Source organism: Chrysochloris asiatica, unplaced genomic scaffold, assembly GCF_000296735.1.
Source record: "Chrysochloris asiatica unplaced genomic scaffold, ChrAsi1.0 scaffold00277, whole genome shotgun sequence".
Lineage (NCBI taxonomy): Eukaryota > Metazoa > Chordata > Mammalia > Afrosoricida > Chrysochloridae > Chrysochloris > Chrysochloris asiatica.
The window spans coordinates 1,472,895-1,491,952 of NW_006408795.1; the positions used below are offsets into that span (position 1 = coordinate 1,472,895).

The 19,058-nt window shown below is 38.1% G+C and overlaps 1 protein-coding gene across 1 annotated transcript in view; it reads right to left on the reverse strand.

Annotated features, from left to right (window-relative positions):
- WDR60 (WD repeat domain 60) overlaps nucleotides 1-19,058 on the reverse strand; it is a 120,270-nt gene that overhangs the window by 68,251 nt on the left and 32,961 nt on the right. Inside the window, 5 exon segments of the mRNA XM_006874433.1 lie at nucleotides 1,585-1,687; nucleotides 7,028-7,253; nucleotides 8,074-8,151; nucleotides 15,008-15,073; nucleotides 18,011-18,059. Coding sequence (XP_006874495.1) covers nucleotides 1,585-1,687; nucleotides 7,028-7,253; nucleotides 8,074-8,151; nucleotides 15,008-15,073; nucleotides 18,011-18,059 — 522 coding nt within the window.

Below are 19,058 nucleotides of genomic sequence, written 5' to 3' on the forward strand. Positions count from 1 at the left end.
TATCTCTGGGAAAAAAGTCTAGTGATGTGCTTCTGAAGAAAAGTCACTGTAAACCCTAAAGAACACAGTTCTATTCTGACTCATATGGGCTCCCCATGAGTTGGAAATGACTCCACAGTGTTGCTGTTGTTAAGTGCCATTGAGTTGGTTTCAATTCATAGTGCCTCTGTATCGGATTTACAAGGAGCTGCTGGTGTGTTTGAACCACAGACTTTAGTCAGCAGTCCAGTGCATACCTACAGCACCACACCTAATCTCAATGATTTGCATGTAGTCTTGCCAATTTTACAGGATGTATGTATAGTGTAGTGGCTACGAATTGGGCTGCGAACCTTAAGGTCAGCAGTTCGAAACTACCAGCCGCTCCACGGGAGAAAGATGAGGCTTTCTACTCTCGTAAAGATTTACACCCTCGGAAACCCTGTACAGGGTCGCTATGGGTCGGAACCGACTCGACGGCACTTACAACAACAACATGTATATTCAATAGTATACATTGTATTAACTGGAGTTCTGATGAGGCGCTGTAGGCTAACCAAAAGGTCGGCAGTTCAAACACACTAACAGTTCCTCGGAAACCCTATACAAGGCTGCTACGAGTCAAAACCAACTCAATGACACTTAACAACAACAACAAACAACATGCTTAAGAGCATTGTCACATAAGCACCGTAGGATAAGCACTGGACTACTAACTGAAAGGGTGGTGGATCACACCCACCAGACATTCTTCCAAAACCCTATTTAGAATCACTGTGAGTATGAACTGACTCAACAGCACTTAAAACAACAACAAAACAACATGCTTGGCGCTGGACAATAAACACTGGACTGCTAACCACAAGGTCAGTGGTTTGAGACCACTATCCATCCACTCCTTGGGAGAAAGATGAGGCTATATTAACCGCAGTTCAAAGCTTAAGGCTTTTGAGCCTGGGTTCAATTCTCAGCTCTGGCTGACCTGGGTTCAAAGCACAATTCTCCCATGAACTAGATGTTGACCTGGACTCTCAATTTCCCCACTTATAAATGGAGTTGTAGGAATTAAAGCTGTAACTCACGTAGAGCACAGTGCCTAATGACACATAATACAAATACGCACTTATTATTAACACTGTGAATTTCTTCAGCATCCTCAAATGAAGACAGACATAACAATGTTCAATTGCAGAGCTATTTTAGAAATTAAACTCTACTAGCTGCACCAAAATGAGAACGACATCACATTGAGGTTTATGTCATAGCACATAGGTTTGCTCACTCGTTAGATAGGCAATTTCTGGCCCACCAGTTTAGCGACTGCATGATTGTAACTCTTGGTTCAATAAAGGTATGTCACGGAAAAATGTTACTGAACTATCAATTTAACAATAAATATGAAATGTCAAGCATCAAATATACAGCAGCACACTCATTTGCACTTTTAACATACTACCTAAGCACAGAGAAATGAAATGCATATTTCTAAAACATACCTAAACATTCAATTATGAAAATAAAATGAAAAGTAATATTTTCTAAAAAGCATATTAATATAATATTAAAACTGCACAAAAGCCTTGGCAAATTCCCCAATACACCTACTTTTGCTTAAGTGCCTGACTTCTACTTTTTTGACGGTGTGAGGCGGTTACAAAATCCATGAAAATTCCACAAGCAGGAGTTCTGGAAGGGGAATTGTTTGAATCTGTACAAAATAAAAATGTTATTTCTGTGAAATGTTGAAATATTTCTTTCAAACAAAAACTCAAGAGTAATGTAGCTACAAGCATACACAAGAACTAAAACAAAAAATATGGTTACTAGGGTTCCAATTCAGACAGACACTGGTTTACTCAAACAAAATGTGTTGAAACATGTCTCTGGATCAGTAGGTGGCTACAGAAAAATTTTCTCATTAATACATTTGTCTTAGTCTCATAAGGCTGCCTTCAAAAAAAAAAAAAAAGTCCAATATCAAAACAATGGCTTTTGAGGGAATCTGCCGGGCCAGTTCAATTCAAGGCAGAGGACAGCTCCAAAGATTATGGTAGCTGGTTTTTGGGATTTCAAAGAACTCATCTGGATCATTTTCTCAGAGGACACAGGATGTCCATGACGTGTATTATAGTCTAATTTTAAGAAAACTGAAAACCGCACTGGTGAGAAAAGAGCCAGGAAAACTGCACCGAGAATTTTTTTTTCTCTCTCTCACAAGAATGTAGTAGTCCATTATTCCAGGGCAGTAAGGGCTGTCCCATGAGAATTTCATTCGGAAACCTTACCCCAGCCAAGGAACTCTGGTAGCATAGTGGTTACAAATTGGGCTGCTAACCTCAAGGTCAGCAGTTCGAAACTACCAGCTGTTTCGCGGAAGAAAGATGAGGCTTTCTGCTCCCATAAAGATTTATAGCCTCGGAAACCCTGTACAGGGTCACTATGAGTCGGAACTGATTCCATGGTAATTCACAACAACAACCCCAGCCACCGTACAGTGCTAGGTTTTTCCCTTCAGACTTCTTTTTGCTCTCTAGACTCAGAAAATATTTAAAGGGAACACGATTTAAGTCCCTTGAAGATGCCAATACTACTGTTTTGACATGGTGTAAATTGAAGAGTGAAGAATTCTTTGAGGAAATATTAGAAAGATGGAAATATCACCTTCAGAAGTACATAGACTAGATGGAGGATATGTCCAGAAACAATAGCTTAATATTTTGACAATTTTGTTTAATAAAGGTTTGTATAATTTTGTAGCAATACTTTTTGACTGAGCCCATGTAGCAATTATACTCTTTAACTCTTTACTGGAAACAAATGATAACAAAGTTTAAAAATCTTCTACACTCATGTAAGATGCAGGTTTCTGCTAATTTTATTTAAAACTTTCAGGTAATAGAGCAAATATTTACTGATTATCTATTGCTTATGCTGGACTGCAAAGTCAATATGAACCACAGAGTTGGCAGTTCAAGTGCACCAACCTCTCCTCAAAAACCCTATACAGGGATGCTATGAGTTGGATCCAACTTGACAGTACTTAACAACAACAACACTATTAGGAGCCCTGGTGTGGCACTGTAGGACAGCACTTGACCACAAGGTTGGTTTGAACTGCAAGGTCGGCGGTTCAAACTCACCAGCTGCCCCTAGGAAACCCTATATAGGATCACTATGGGTCTGAACAAACTCAATGGCACTTAACAACAAAATAACATTAAGAGTTTTAGAAATATCTAGGAATACATCCCTAGCTCCATCTCCAAAAAAAGATTACATCCTAAAAAGAGAATTGAGACATGAGTATACAAAATATCTAAAAAGTAGAAACAAGTGTAAATTAATATTAAACATATTATAAAATATATCAAAAGAGTACAGATCATAAGCTTATCAGAAGACTTGAAAGTTTCCAAATACATCATTAGATTGACAACTAATTATATCTGACTGACTTAAGCCTCCCGTGAACAATTCTATCCACTGTATCTTCAGACTACACTGAAGGGTATTCTCCTGACTTTGTTCCTCAACTCAGCACTTGTGTGATTTCCTACATGTATTTATTTACCCATATAATTATTTGTTTATATAGTTTTCAATTGCATCTTTATCTTGTCATTTCTTTGGAACTTCTATTCAAACTTAACAAAAGCAGAAAATGCAATCCTACCATCTTACCAGGGCCCTGGTGTGGCACTGCAGGGTAAGCGCTGGACTGCTAACCACAAGGTTAGTAGTTAAAATCCACCAGCCGCTCTCAAAAACCCAATACAAGTCACTATGAGTTGGAACTGACTCTAAGGCACATAACAACAACCATCTTAATGTGTTCACAAATCTTTTATACCCTCCGAACTTGTTCACATATCTCCTCTCATGTGAGCCTCACAACAAATGCACAAAGCAAATGCAGCAGAGAAGTGCTGTACAATGGAAAGTATGTAAGGGGAGCTGAGTTCAGGTCCCAAAACTGCTGATTCCTTGCCTTATGACTTAACAAGTTCTTTTATCTCCACACCTCCTTTTTTCATTTGATGAAATATCTTCCCTACAGTATTATTATGAATATTAAACCAGGTCATGTACTTGAAAAGTCTTCTATTAACTTTAAATGGAATGCTGGTGGAGCTGTAGGATAAGCACTGGACCACTAACTACAAGGTCAGCAGTTCAAATCCACCAGCAGTTCCATGGGAGAAAGATGAGGCCTTCTATTCCCATAAAGATTACAATCTCGGAAGCCCTAGACAGGGTCGCCAGGAGTCGGACCCAACTTGACGGCACCTAACAGCAACAACTGCAAACTACCAAGTCACTCTTAAGAGATATTATTGTTCCAGCATTAAAAATGAGGGAACCGCCCCCATCCCCACCCCAAAAAAAAAGCTAAAGAGGATAGAGAGAAACACTGTTAACTGATGATGTATGGAGGGGATTATAATCAATTTAATGAAACAAGTCATATGAATGGTTGAATGTGAAACTGATGATGTGCCCTGTAAACTTTCACTCAATCCACAATAAAAACCTTAAAAAAAAATGAGGGAACCGGTAAGCTTATTTAATTCTGTGCCAAGAGTCAGTGCTCAATAAATACTATCGACTGACCAAGTAAACAATTTACCTTTGAGAGTGTATGAACTCTTTCAAACACCATGGTGTAACTTTAGCGCACTGGAAAAAGTTATTATCAAATGGTTTCCTATGGCCCTGGAGAAGGATAAGGAGTGCAATTTATAACCAAATAGCTTAATCATTAAAGAAAGCAAGCATTTTATACTAAATAAGAGTATTATGCTTAGAGGCGTCAGGCAGGATAAAGAATATGAATACTCTCTCTGTGGCCTACTAGACGACAGGGTGGTAATAATCATCATTTTTAGCATCTACTGGTGCTTAGCATACGCCTGGCACGCTCTTAAGCGCTTTACACATATTAACTTATTTAACTAAGCCTCACAGCAACCCTAAGGAAAACCTTATACTTATTATACATATAAGAAAACTGAGGCACAGAGATGTTAACTAAATTCCCCAGGTCACACAGCCAACAAGTGATAGAGCCAGGATTTGAAAAACAGTCTGAGTCCCGAGTCAGTCAATACTATGAAACACTACTCTGTGTTAGCCTAGTCTAGCTCAACGCTAAGGAGAGCAGAGCGATGTACAACAGAGAGAGTTGTTGTTGTGAAGGGCCATTAAGTCAATTCTGACCCATAGCGACCCAGTATAGGGTTTCCAAGGAGCAGCTGGTGAGCTTGAACCACCAACCTTGCAGTTCAAATGACTTTGCAGTCTGACGCATTAGCCCACAGGGCCACAACAGGACTCCAAGCCGAGTGAATAATTGCATCAAATTAAAATATACCCAAAAGTATTATCTTAGGTCTGGGGTTGTAAATTCTAATCTTGTGAATCTTGCTATTAAGGATACATTGAGGTTCTTAAGTGCCATTGTGTCAATTCCGACTCATAGCCACCCTGTTATAGGGTTTCCAAGGAGCAGCTGGCAGGTTTGAACCACCAACCTTTTAGTTAGCAGTCCAGTGCTTAGCTTACAGCAACATACCAAGGATATGCATCTTGGCAAAGAAAAATGTTGGAACTGAATAATGAAAACAGGTTATTCAGAGATATGCTAAGAAAACTGAGAACTTAAAGCAACTTTTTACAAATTTCTCAGCAGCTAAAGAACAGGCAAGCTTCAAATGCTGTCATGTCAATCCTATTTGTTGGAGGTAATGAGAACCTCCCTGTGTACTTTGCTACTAAGTAGTGAAAAATCACTGAAACCAGTTGAAGAATCTCAGCCAGCAAATACAGACAAAAGAAGTGTGGATCCTTACTAGATGCTACCATCCCGGACAGGTATCCTGGCTTAAAAGACATTTTCTTAGCTTTAAATTTGAAGAGCAATCCATAGGTCAACACTTCCCACCAAAGTTTTACTACCTCTGTAGCAGAAACAAAATATGATGATGATAAACATTCAGTTTTATTATTATATAAATTAGTAACTGTGATCACTAGTAATAATTGACATAATTATTCATGACTGACATTCTACTAGATGGTTTATTTTAACATAGAATATTTTTTAATATTTTTCATATTGTAGCTATTTTATCTCTAGTGCTAACTTTTTTATGCTAATTTTTTACCAAACTGTCATAGTTCTCCCTTTAGGTGATTTAAAAAGATTTAGTCCTATTTTTACAAGTACCTTCACTGTATCCATATGCAAAGATTTTTTTGAAGCAATATATTTCTAATTTCATAGAGAAAATCACTGGCAAAGAAGGATGTCGTTAGAGGCATTCATTGTAAAACACACTGTTAGCTATATTTTCAATCTTTAGGAAAATGCTGTCCCAAGGTGTACTTTTAACATGTCACAAGACGAGCTCTTACATGCTGCCTTTACGTTTCTAACCCTCCTCTGGCTGCCAACAATGGCTATTCCTTTATGGAAACTCAACAATGGTCCACTCACAGTGTGAGAGAGAGACTGATAATACAAGCGAAAATGAACATTAGTGAGCATTGATGATAGCCTATGTAAGTCCTCCTAGGTCTTGGTGGTCCAGAAGTTAAGTGCTCAGCTGCTAAACAAAGATTGGTGGTTTGAACCCACACAGCAGCCCCATGGGAGAAAGACTTGACAACCTGCTCTGTAAAGCTGAGAGCCAAGAAACTCAATGGGGCAGCTCTGCTGTATCACATGGGATCGCTATGAATTGAAATCCATCAAATGGCACAAATAACTAACACAACAATAACACACACTTTTAGTACTCTTAGGAACTGATCATAAAAGCTAAATACAACTTGTTTTCATATGCAAAATAATCCTTAACATACCAACAATAAATATTTACTTAGTGACTTGTATGTGTTAGACACAAAGCATAACCATGAATATATAAAACTCTCATTTATCCACCTGCTGAATTAGAGCGAGTCTGTCTGCAGAGAAGGTCTCCAAGGTCTTAGTGCCCACAGTTTCATAAGAGCACAGACAAATGATTAATATTTAGTTATATACCTGTCCTTGGTTCCCCTTCATATTCCATTGGACCTTGCTTCTGAAGTCGTTTCAAAGACAATTCACCAATCCTTTCATTTTCTTCATTAATGGCTTTTTGAATTTCTTGTATCTCTTTTTTTCTGGCTGGAGGAAGTTCTTCAATTTTTTCTTTGGGTTCATGCTCATTACTGCTATCAATATCATCATCATCTCCATCACAAATCTCAAAATCATCTTCATAGTCCTGTAAAGAATAATAGTGTGTGCAGGATACTTTAAGATATATAGACTTTACATGTTAGTCACATAGTAGCTGGTGTGGCACTGTGGGTTAATGTGCTGGAATGCAAAGGCAGTTTGAACTGCAAGGTCGGTGGTTTAAGCTCACCAGCCGCTCCTTGGAAACCCTATGCAGTGTCATTATGGGTCAGAACCAAATCAACGGCACTTAACAACAACAACAACACATAGTACTAGACAAAATATTACAAAATTTGTAACCTAAAACAGGCAAAATGCTCATTTTTGAGTTTTACAGTACACTGGTTTTAATGTCTTTAAATTATAGATTTAGAAAAACTGCTCCATTTTTTTTTCCTCTAAAAATGAGCCACACAATAAAAATCACACTAACAGTTATTAGTAGCAATAATGAGCAAACATATTTCTGTTAAGAATGTGAGATTTTTTTATAAATGTGCATGTGTATATAAATGTACATAAGTACAGAGGGCTTTAAAATGTTCAAGGAAAAATTCTGTTATCTTTCAATTCCATTTTTCCACAGACTTTTTGAAGCCTCCTTGTATATTTATGTATGTATGTTTGAATGTAGTGCACTTAAATATGGGTGAAAACATCGATTCATTTAATGACATCACATTGTTAAGCGTGGGCAGAGGCACAGCACAGCAATCTTTTTGTAGGTAATAGTTGCACACAATCAAATAGATATTGAATATCAAAGGTAACAAAAAGAGAGAAAAAAGGCTTAGATTATTATACATAACCTGATTTTAGACTAAAAGATTTTTAAGCTGAGAAAAAATTAGTTTTATGCATACTTCAAAATCATCTTCAAAACTGGCTGCATATTCATCAGCTCCTGCATGTTCTAAATCAATGTCTTCCTTTTCAGTTTCCTGAAGGTAAAAATCAAACATGTAAGGAAAACATTTAAATATTAAATTGCACCTAGCAAATAAACAGTGTGGAAAGATGCATATATTTTTTTCTTAGATTCACATGTTGTTGCCAACGAAAAAAATTTTTAATGTATAAAACGTAACCTTATTCAAATTCTTACATTAAATTAAACTGAGTTTAATTTAAAACTTTGCTAATTAGAAGCATGATTTAAAAAAAAAATTGGTTAAAATAATATCCTTATTTTGGAAATGCTAACCACAAGGCCAATTGCAGAGAGTCATTGTACCAAAAGAAAATAGTTGATGTTCAACCATTTCAAGAGATACCATATGAACAAGAGCCAATGATACTCAGAGAGGAAGTCCAAAGTGCATTGAAAGAAATGGCAAAGAACAAGGCACCAGGAATTGATGGAATAAAAATTGAAATCTTTCAGGAAAGTGAGGCAGCACAGGAGGCAGTTATTCATCTTTGCCAACAAATTTGGAAGTCAACTGTCTGGCCGACTGATTGGAAGAGATCAATGTTTATGCCCATTCCAAAGAGAGGTGACCCAACGGAATGTGGAAATCATCGGATATCTCAAGCGAGCAAAGTTTTGCTAAAGGTAATACAGAAACGGCTACAATCATACATTGACAGAGAACTTCCAGAGGTTCAAGCTGGATTCAGAAGAGGCCGTGGAACGAGAGATATCATTGCTGATGTCCGATGGATCTTGGCTGAAAGCAGAGAATATCAGAAGGATGTTTACCTGTGCTTTATTGACTATGCAAAGGCTTTCGATTGTGTGGATCATGACAAGCTATGGACAACATTGAGAAGTATGAGTATTCCAGAACACTTACGTGTACTTCTGAGAAATCTGTACCTAGACCAAGAAGCAGTTGTTCGAACAGAACATGGGAACACTGAATGTTTTAAAATTGGGAAAGGTGTGAGACAGGGTTGTATTCTTCCACTATACTTATTCAACCTGTATGCTGAGCAAATAATACGAGAAGCTGGGTTCTATGAAGAAAAACGTGGCATCAGGATTAGAGGAAGACTCATTAACAACCTGCGATATGCAGATGATACAACCTTGATCACTGAAAGTGAAGAGGACTTGAAACATTTACTTATGAAGATAAACAGCACAGCCTTCGATATGGATTACATCTCAATGTCAAGAAAACAAAAATCCTCACCACTGGACCAATAAACAACATTCTTATCAATGGAGAAAAGATTGAAGTTGTCAAGGACTTCATTCTTCTTGGATCAACTATCAACACTCGCAGAAGTAGCAGTCAAGAGATCAGACGATGTATTGCACTGGGCAAATCTGCTGCACAGGAACTTTTTAAAGTATTGAAGAGCAGAGATGTCAGCTTGAGGACTAAGGTGCACCTGACCCAGGCCATTGTGTTTTCAATAGCCTCATATGGATGCGAAAGCTGGACAGTGAATAAGGAGGATCATAGAAGAATTGATGCCTTTGAGTTGTGGTGTTGGAGGAGAATACTGAAAGTGCCATGGACTACCAAAAGAACCAATAGATCTGTTTTGGAAGAAGTGCTGCCAGAGTGCTCCTTGGAGGCCAGAATGGCTAAGCTTCGTCTCTCCTACTTTGGACATATTGTCCGGAGGAAACAATCGTTGGAGAAGGATGTCATGCTGGGTAGGGTGGAGGGTCAGAGTAAAAGAGGAAGACCCCTAACGAGATGGATCAGCCAGGTGGCATCATTGATGGACTCAAGTGTGGCAGCGGTAGTGAGGTTGGCCCAGGATCGGACATTGTTTCGTTCTGCTGTGCATGGGGTCGCTATGAGTCGGTTCCGACTCAATGGCACCTGACAACAACCATAAGGCCAGTGGTTCAAACCCACCAGCCGCTCCTCGGACATGACAGAATCCAACTTGACAGCAATTAACAACATAATTCTTATGACGCAAAAACAAAAGTTACACAAAGAAGTTCCAAACTAGTAGCAATCTGTCCATACATTACATTTCTCATCCATGAATATATATTCCCCACTGGGTGATGTTCATCTGGTCTACACTGTTAAGGCCAGATATAAAGAATAGTATTCCAAAATAGAAATGCCAGTCCTGTCGGAACTACCAAATTTCACATGACTACATTTCAACTGGGGGGTCTTCTAGTTTAAAGATATTACTCATCCATGTCTTTTTCCTTTTTATTTCAGAGTAGAAACACTATGGAGTGGAGAACTACACAGACTTTGCAGACAGTTTTTCAAATCTTGGCTTTGCTGCTTACATCAGTGTGCTCTTGGCCTAATCACTTAATCATTCCGAGACTGAATTTTATCATTTATAATCTGGGGGTAAAAACAGAAGAATCCACTAAATCTGGTAGTTGCACAATGGCAGAGATGCTCAGTCTTGCCTTGGAGGTCTGGAAAAGGCTTTACAGCTAATCTGAAAGAAATGTTGGTGTGGACCTTAAAGGATGAGTAGGAACTTTTCCAGGAAAACAAAGGAAACACACAGGAAGGGTTTTTAGATTGAGAGGGTAACAGAAATGAAATATACAGTGGGAATACTCACACTTGCCCTCAATTTTGTTCCTTCACTTAGCCATCTGCTCTCTCATGAAATAGGATATAGCATCTGCAGATCACACAATCCAAAATAGTGGGGATGCTCCTAGGCTAGCTCCCCACCTGAGAATTCCACTCCAGCATATGTCCTCTGCTTCTCCCCTTGTCTCTATCTTCACTGTAATTTCCTCAGTCTAGGCATTCACTACTTCTATTGTGTTCCCTTACCTCTCACCCCTTTCAATTCACATAGAGTTCAAAGTAGCTCCCCATCAGCTACTGTTCACATTCCAAACACACCACACAGTACTTTAATCCTGGAGGTGATGGAAGACCAATAAACAGGACTGTGAAAGGGATAATTCAGGTAGGGATGGATTTGGGATATAGAAGGGGCAAGGCTAGAAAGCAGAACCTAATGAAGAGGCCACTGTAAGAATCCAAAAGTGAAAAGATGGTAATTCGGACTTAATGATAAGAAGGAAACTAGCCCCCAAGGTTTGCAGGTGTAAAAGCTAAGGAGCTATCAATGCTGTCCACCAACATGGGGATACAGGAAGGAAAGCAAAATCAGGGAAAGATCCGGAAGAGGACTAGTCAGTGTGGCTGAAGTACACTGAGCCTGGTAAGTAATACAAGAAGAGATGAACACACAGATGTAGATATTACAAAAGAGGTTCATCAGGTTTTTAATTTGGCCATTTACCAATTCAAAGTGCAACCTTTTAACCCTAGAATCTAGTAAAATTGAGTGAAGCAAACAATGCCATAAAAAAATTTTTTTTTAGAGTCATTATGCCACAGAGAAGTCTGATTGCTTCCTACACCAGGAGATTCAGTTCTGACCCTCTCGACACAAACTTCTTCTAGGAAAGACCTGCTGCAGTGAGAGACTTATTACTGATCATAATTGCTGCCGATATTACTGGGAGGAGGGGATACATTGAATGAATACTAGAAAAAGTTGCCCCATAGAAAGGTTCTTTTAGCACACTGTCAAACCAAACCATTCTGTTGTTCTGAATGACATACACTACAATGCATCACTACATGCAATGCCTGCTTACTAATAAGGAGAGAAGAAATAGACTACTGTGCAGGATTTTTAAACAACTAGGGCTGCGAACCTTAAGGTCAGCGGTTCAAAACTACCAGCTGCTCCGTGGGAGAAAGATGAGGCTTTCTACTCCCGTAAAGATTTACACCCTCGGAAACCCTATACAGGGTCGCTATGGGTCAGAACCGACTCGATGGCACTTAACAATAACAACAAGCAGCATCCCACTACTTGTTCATAATCAAACTCCCTGTCTTCATCATGCCCTAAGTGCAGCCAGGATTCAGAAAGAATTCATTCACTCAGCAAATATGGGCATAACATCTACTGTGCGGCAGGCACTCAGCACGGGGATGAGAATACAATGGAGTGGAGGACAGACACCTGGGCTTCCTTTGCAGAACTAGAACCAAACTAGGAGACGCAGTCAAAAACAATTCCAGGACAGTGCCGTAAGTAGAGAGCTCCATCCTTTCTTGCACAGTCGCTATGAATCAGAATCGGCATGAATCCACCTCTCCATCCTGTCATCAGTCACTATGTGGCTCTCTCTCTCTGCCCAGAGCTAGATCAGAGCTCACAAACTTCAAAGGATGCTGTGCTTCTGACTGTCAAATAGGCCAACACCAGTCATAAGTTTGAGGAGTCCATACAACATCCCAATCTTCTCATCTGGTGTTCAGCAATTTGGAGCAAGTTTCCCACTACCCCTTCAGGATGCCAACCACAAGCTTGGAAGCCCATACGACACCCTTACTTTCTGATCTGCTGGCTCCTACTATCTCTTTGGGTTTGATGATTCTCTGGAACAACTCACAGAATCCAGAGGTTAAATCACTTCTCCTGAGACTGGGTGATACCCGGCTCCTACGTGAGTCTGACTAGCCCCCATTAGCCAGCACAAATCCTCAGTGTGGCCTGGAAGTCCCAGAACAAGGCATCCCAGTAACTCCAGGATTTCTTTCTCAGGAGCCAAGGACAAAGGTCACCTTATTTAAGGTGAAACTAGATCCATCTCATAAACAGATTTTATGTACTAGATACTAAGGACTGAAGACCAGAATAGATGTGTGATGACATCAAGAACATCATACATGAAGAAAGCAAAAGGTCATTAAAAGACAAGAAAGAAATAAAAGACCAAAGTGGCCTTCAAAAGATACTCAAACTTGCTCTTAAACACAGAGAAGATAAAGTGACTAGAAGAAATGATGAAGGAACAGAAAATTCCAAAGGGCAGCTGAAGAACACAAAGTCATGTATTATAATGAAATGTGCAAAGAAATTTCCCAAAAGGGAAGAACATGCTCAGCATTTCTCAAGTTCAAACAGAAGAAAAGAATTCAAGACTCTAGGAGACCTGGTGTGGCACTGTAAGATAAGCACTGGACTGCAAGTCAGTTTGAACTGCAAGGGTGGCGGTTCAAACTCACCAGTCACTCCTTGAAAACCCAATACAGAGTCACAATGAATCAGAACCCACTTGGTGACACTTAACAAGAATAAACTCCAATATTAAATTATTTCAAGGGGGAAAAAAACTTAATAACATAGGCAGCATCAAAAGAAGATGGAAGGAATACAGAGTCTCTGTACAAAAAAGAATTGGGTGGTAACCAATCATTTCAAGAAGTAGCATATGACCACGAATTTATGGTACTAAAGAAAGAAGTCCAAACTGCACTGAAGGCATTAGTGAAAAACAAGGTTCCAGAAATTGATGAAATACAGACTGAAATACTTCAACAAATTGATGCAGTGCTGGAAGTGCTCACATATCTATACCAAGAAATCTGGAACGCAGCTACCTGGCTAACTGATTTGAAGAGATCTATATTTGTGCCCATTCCAAAGAAAGGTAACCCAATGGATGGAAAAACCATCAAATTACATCATTAATATCACTTGCAAGAAAATTTTCCTGAAGATAATTCAACAATGGTTATAGCACTGCATCGACAAGGAGCTGCCAGAAATTCAGGTCGAATTCTGAAGAAGACATGTAACAAGAGATATCACTGCTGAAACCAGACAGATTTTGGTTGAAAGCAGAGGATATCAGAAAGATCTGTACTTGTGCTTTATTGATTATGCAGATGATAACAAACGATAGATAACATTGCAAAGAAAGAGTATTCTAGAACACTTAACTGTGCTCATGAGGAACCTGTACATAGACCAAAAGGCAGTCATTGAAACAGAGCAAGGGGGTACTGAATGATTTAAAATCAGTAAAGATGTGCGCCAGGGTAGAACTTCCAACCTTGTGGTTAGCAGTCAAGTGCTTATCCTACAGTGCCACCAGCACTCCAATTTGCAGTTAATAGAATATTTTTCATATACATGGCCTGGTTTAATCCTCATAATACTGCCAGAGGGATGATGTTGATCGTGGGCCCATATATGGTGAAAGGATACAATCCTGATGCACACCTTTCCTAATTTTAAACCAATTAGTAATTCCCTTTGTTTGTTTAAACAATTACCTGTTGGTTGATGTACAGGTTCCACATGAGCACAATTAAGTGCTCCAGAATTCCCATCCTTTGCAATGTTATCCACAACTTGTTATGATCCACAAAGTTGAATACCTTTGTATACATTGTCAACAAGACACAAGTAAACATCTTTCTGGGATTCTCAGCTTTCAGCCAAGATTCATTCGAAATTGGCAGTGATATCCTGATCCCATAACATCTTCTAAATCTGGCTGAATTTCTGGCAGTTCCCTGTCAATGTACTATTGCAACTGTTTTTGAATGATATTCAGAAAAATTTTACTGTGTGCGATATGATAGTTGGATAGTTTCTTCATTCTGTTAGATCACCTTTCTTTGGAATGGGCACAAATATTGATCTCTTCTAAATTTCTTGGCATAGATGATTGAGTGCTTCCGGTGCTGTATTAGTTTGATGAAACTTTTCAACCGGTATTCCATGAAATCGTGGAGCCTTGTTTTTCGTCAACGCCTTCAGTGCAGCTTGGACCTCTTCTGTCAATACCATCAGTTCTTGATCAGATACTACCTCCTAAAATGGTATATGACCTAGGACTTTCAAATGAGTGCGAATTCAAATTGCATATTAAAATTTCTTCTCTTCCTTCATATTAATGTTTAGTGTCTAAAAGAAATAATCATTACTCTAGTAAAATGGTACTAAGAGAGCAAGGAAACATGAACGGAAAGTATGTGGCTGGTTATGTTTGCCAAAATGTACAAATACATATATCTGTCTTACCACAGTTTCTTCACTTCTGTGCCTCTGAACCAACTTCCATGCTGATGACCCTTCCTCATAGCTGTGCTAAAGTGACAGAGCACAGATATAATCAGCAAATAAACATGTGGAAAATGGAGTTATAACAGAATGTCTTCCTAACATCTCCAGTAGAAAGGCAAAGTCACTCCATCACTAGTTAGAAGCATAGACTTGTAAGTTAAAACTCTGGTGTTCAGGCCCTGTCTTTGAGACTTATGAACTGTGTAACCTGAGGCAAGTAACTTCACTTCTCTGTACCTTGGTTTGCTCCCATGAAAAAATAAAAACAATGTCAGTACCTACACTTTATAATACCAATGACTGGATTAAACAAAAGAATACATAGTGCACATAAAGCATTTACCACTGGATCTAACCTAGGAAAAGTCCAATTACATTAGCTATTATTGTCACTGGAGTCCTGGTGTGGTGCTGTGGATTAATGTGCTGGACTGAAAGTCGGTTTGAACCGCAAGATCAGCAGGGTTTGAACTGCCAATCTTACTGTTAGCAGTCCAGTGCCTATCCAGTGCTCATCCACAGCAGGACTACTTTAGTGACTACAAAAATATTATTCCAAATATACTGCAGTTATCCATTTGTTCAGGAAATCATCCTGGCACATTAGAGATCTCCATATATGTTAAAGAATTGAATCAAGATGAGTTGCATTAACATTTTGTATCTAATCAAGCATTGATGTTATACAATATATAACCTAACCATAAGCTGAAACCTTTCAATATCCCTGGCAGAATTTTTCAAGGAAAAAGGTTTAGCACATAACTTACTCTTTTACTGAAAAACAGAAAGCAAATTATCTCAATGATAATTTTTATACTGAGTGCATGTTAATATGATATTTTAGATATACTGACCCAGTATTATTAATATTAGTTTTAGGTTTCTTTTTACTTTTTTTAAGTCACTATAAATTTAAAACTACAACTGTGGCTCACACTGAAAGGGGGCTTCAAAAAGTTTATGGCAAAATTCTATAACCTTTTTATTGCATTTATCCACAAACTTTTTAAAGCCCCCTCATATATTTCCGGTGAACAATGATAACATACATCTTAGAAAACAATTACAAGATACAAGGAAAACAGGAAAAAAAAAAATCCATGTATTTTCATCTAGCAATTCTACCTCAGACATTTATCCATATACAAAAAATATGGAGTAGATCCATAATATTGGAACTGCAAGGGGTGCCACAATACATTGGAAAAAACCAACATGCTGCATGTTTTGTGTGTGTGTGTGTATTTTAAAAAGGCATCTAAAACAACTATGTATGTCAATAAAAGATCATGTGAGGAAAAGAAATATGTATGACAAACTTTTTTTCTATGTTGTTGGTGTTAAGTGCCGTTGAGTTGGTTCCAACCCTGTATAGGGTTTCCTAGGAGCAGCTGGTTAGCCTGAACCACTGACCTTGCGGTTCAAACCAACTTTGCATTCCAGCATATTAACCCAGAGCGCCACACCACAGGACTCCTCAATGTTTTTTCCCCCTGTGGTAGGGGGATGATGATAATTAGATTGTAAATGAGTCAGCCAAAAAAAAAAAAACCCAAAACATACAAAGTCCATGCTTCTAAGGAGCTTTTTGGAGTCCTGGTGTGACACTCCGGGTTAATACACTGGACTGCAAAAGTCATTTTAAATGCAAGGTTTGTGGTTCAAGCTCACCAGCCCCTCCTCAGAAACCCTATACGGGGTCACAATGAGTCAGAACTAACTCCGCAGCACTTAACAACAACAACAACAAACTTCTTCCTCCACAGATTTGTTTGTTTTTCTGGCAGTCCACGGTACTTTCAATATTCTCCTCCAATACCATTCATCAGTTCTCTATGGTCTTCCTTATTCATCATCCAACTTTCACATGCATATGAGGTGACTGAAAATACCATGGCTTGGGTTAAGCGCACCTTATCCTCAGAGTGACATCTTGGCTCTTGGGCACTGTAAAGAGGTCTTTTGCTGCAGATTCACCTACTACAGTATGTGTTTGATTTCTTGACTGCTGCTTCCACGACCATTGTTTGTGGATCCAAACAAAATAAAATCTTTACTCTTTTCTCCATTTATCATTATGTTATTTGTTTGTCAGATCATGAGGATTTTCATTATATAAACAAGGCAATTTAAAACATAAAAGTAATTATGTAAGGAGTGGGATCATGAATGTGTATTAGCATGAATAATGTGTGATAGAACCTGTAGTAAAGCCACTAAGCCTTGGCTTGTCTTTGTGGGAAGATATTTCATCACTAATGAAATTTCTTTACTTACTATACATCTATTTAGATTTTCCACAAGGGGGCTTCCAAGAGTTCACAGGACATTGGAATAAAAAAATAAATAATGGAATTTTTCCATGAACTCTTTGAAACCCCCTCTTATTTCTTCTTGGGTCACTTTTGGGAGTTAATGTCTTTCTAGAAATTTGTCACTTACATCTACATTAACAAAAGATGTTCTTATCCACTGCTGAAAGTGGGTACGAAAGTCTCTATTATAATGGAATTGTCTGCTTCGCCCTTTAATTCAGTCAGTTTTTACTTCTTGTATCTGGGGGCTCTCTTGCTAGGCACACATTCATTTATAGAAGTTATATCTTCCTGTTGAACTGTCAAATCAATTCTTCTATCATCATGAAACACCCTCTTTGCCTATAATAACATATTCTAAAAGTCTAAAACTCTATTTTGTCGGATATTAGTGTAGCCACTACAGCACTCTCACAGTTAGTATTTGATGGCTTACCTTTTTCCTTCGTTTTACTGTCAACCTATTCAGACGTTTTAATGTAAAGTGTGTGTCCTGTGTGCCTCCTGAGTTCATTTCTTACATAAACTATCTTCAATCAAGGTCTCATTTCAGCCTCTGCTTTCAAGGGAAACTGAAACCGAGATACATGGCTAATCCTCTTATATAATAAAACCAATATATCATCAACGTAAATTACCTTACCTTCTTTCTTGTGTCTCTTTCATTATTCCTAGCTAAATTCTCTATAAACCTAGAAAGTAAACATGATCAAAATCACAACTCACATTTAAAAGTTGATTTAAAAAAAAAAAAAAAACACAAGTCAGAGTCATTATTAGTAATATTTTTATATGATCAAGAACTACTATAAACTGGCAAGTTTCCAAAGTATGTTTTATCATATTCAGGAATATTAAAGCCTTTCTAATATTTTTACTATTTAAGCAATAATTTAAAATAGTAAATATTTTCAAAAGAAAAGAGGAAAAAAACAGCATTTTATAACACTTTTGTATGTCTTAATCTATACACTCATAAGAGTTCTAGAAAATTCCTACAGTTTTATTAGTTGACCGTCTCTAAGTACTATTTGTTTAATATAATATTTTTATTTCAAAACAAAAATTTTTCTCAAAATTTATCGGATTTTAAATGTTGGTTAGGACCTAAAAGAAAGCCTTTTAAAATTCCAAAATTCCAATGCAATATAATAGATTATATAAAAGATGCCGAATTGTGCAAAAGCTTCCTTGTACATCCCAGCAGGTTTGCGAAACTCTAGGAATTTGAATCCACAAGTTTGATTCGGCTCAAACTTGTAAAATAGGCCAAGGCATTTTATCTGAATTTTTTTAATCTGTAAAGAAATCTACAACAGTATAGAGCACAAACTAACATCTAGAATTTATATACAAAACAGAAGTGAGCTTATATACAAATTCTTATTTTAATCTGTAATTTTCACAAAATAAAATAGGCATTATTGTAATACAAGCATTATACTGGTATGGCACTGTAGGATGAAGCACTAGACTGCAAGGTCAGTTAGAACAGCAAGGTTGGTGGTTCAAACCCACCAGCCGCTCCATGGAAACGCTATACAGGGTCGCTATGAGTTGGGACCAACCTGATGGGACTAACAACAAAAACAAACACTGCCATAGTTTTACTGATGAAGAAACAGGCTCTGAGAAGCTATCCATTTTGCAACTAAAAGGCAAAAATGGAATTCTAACCAAGTCTGATACCA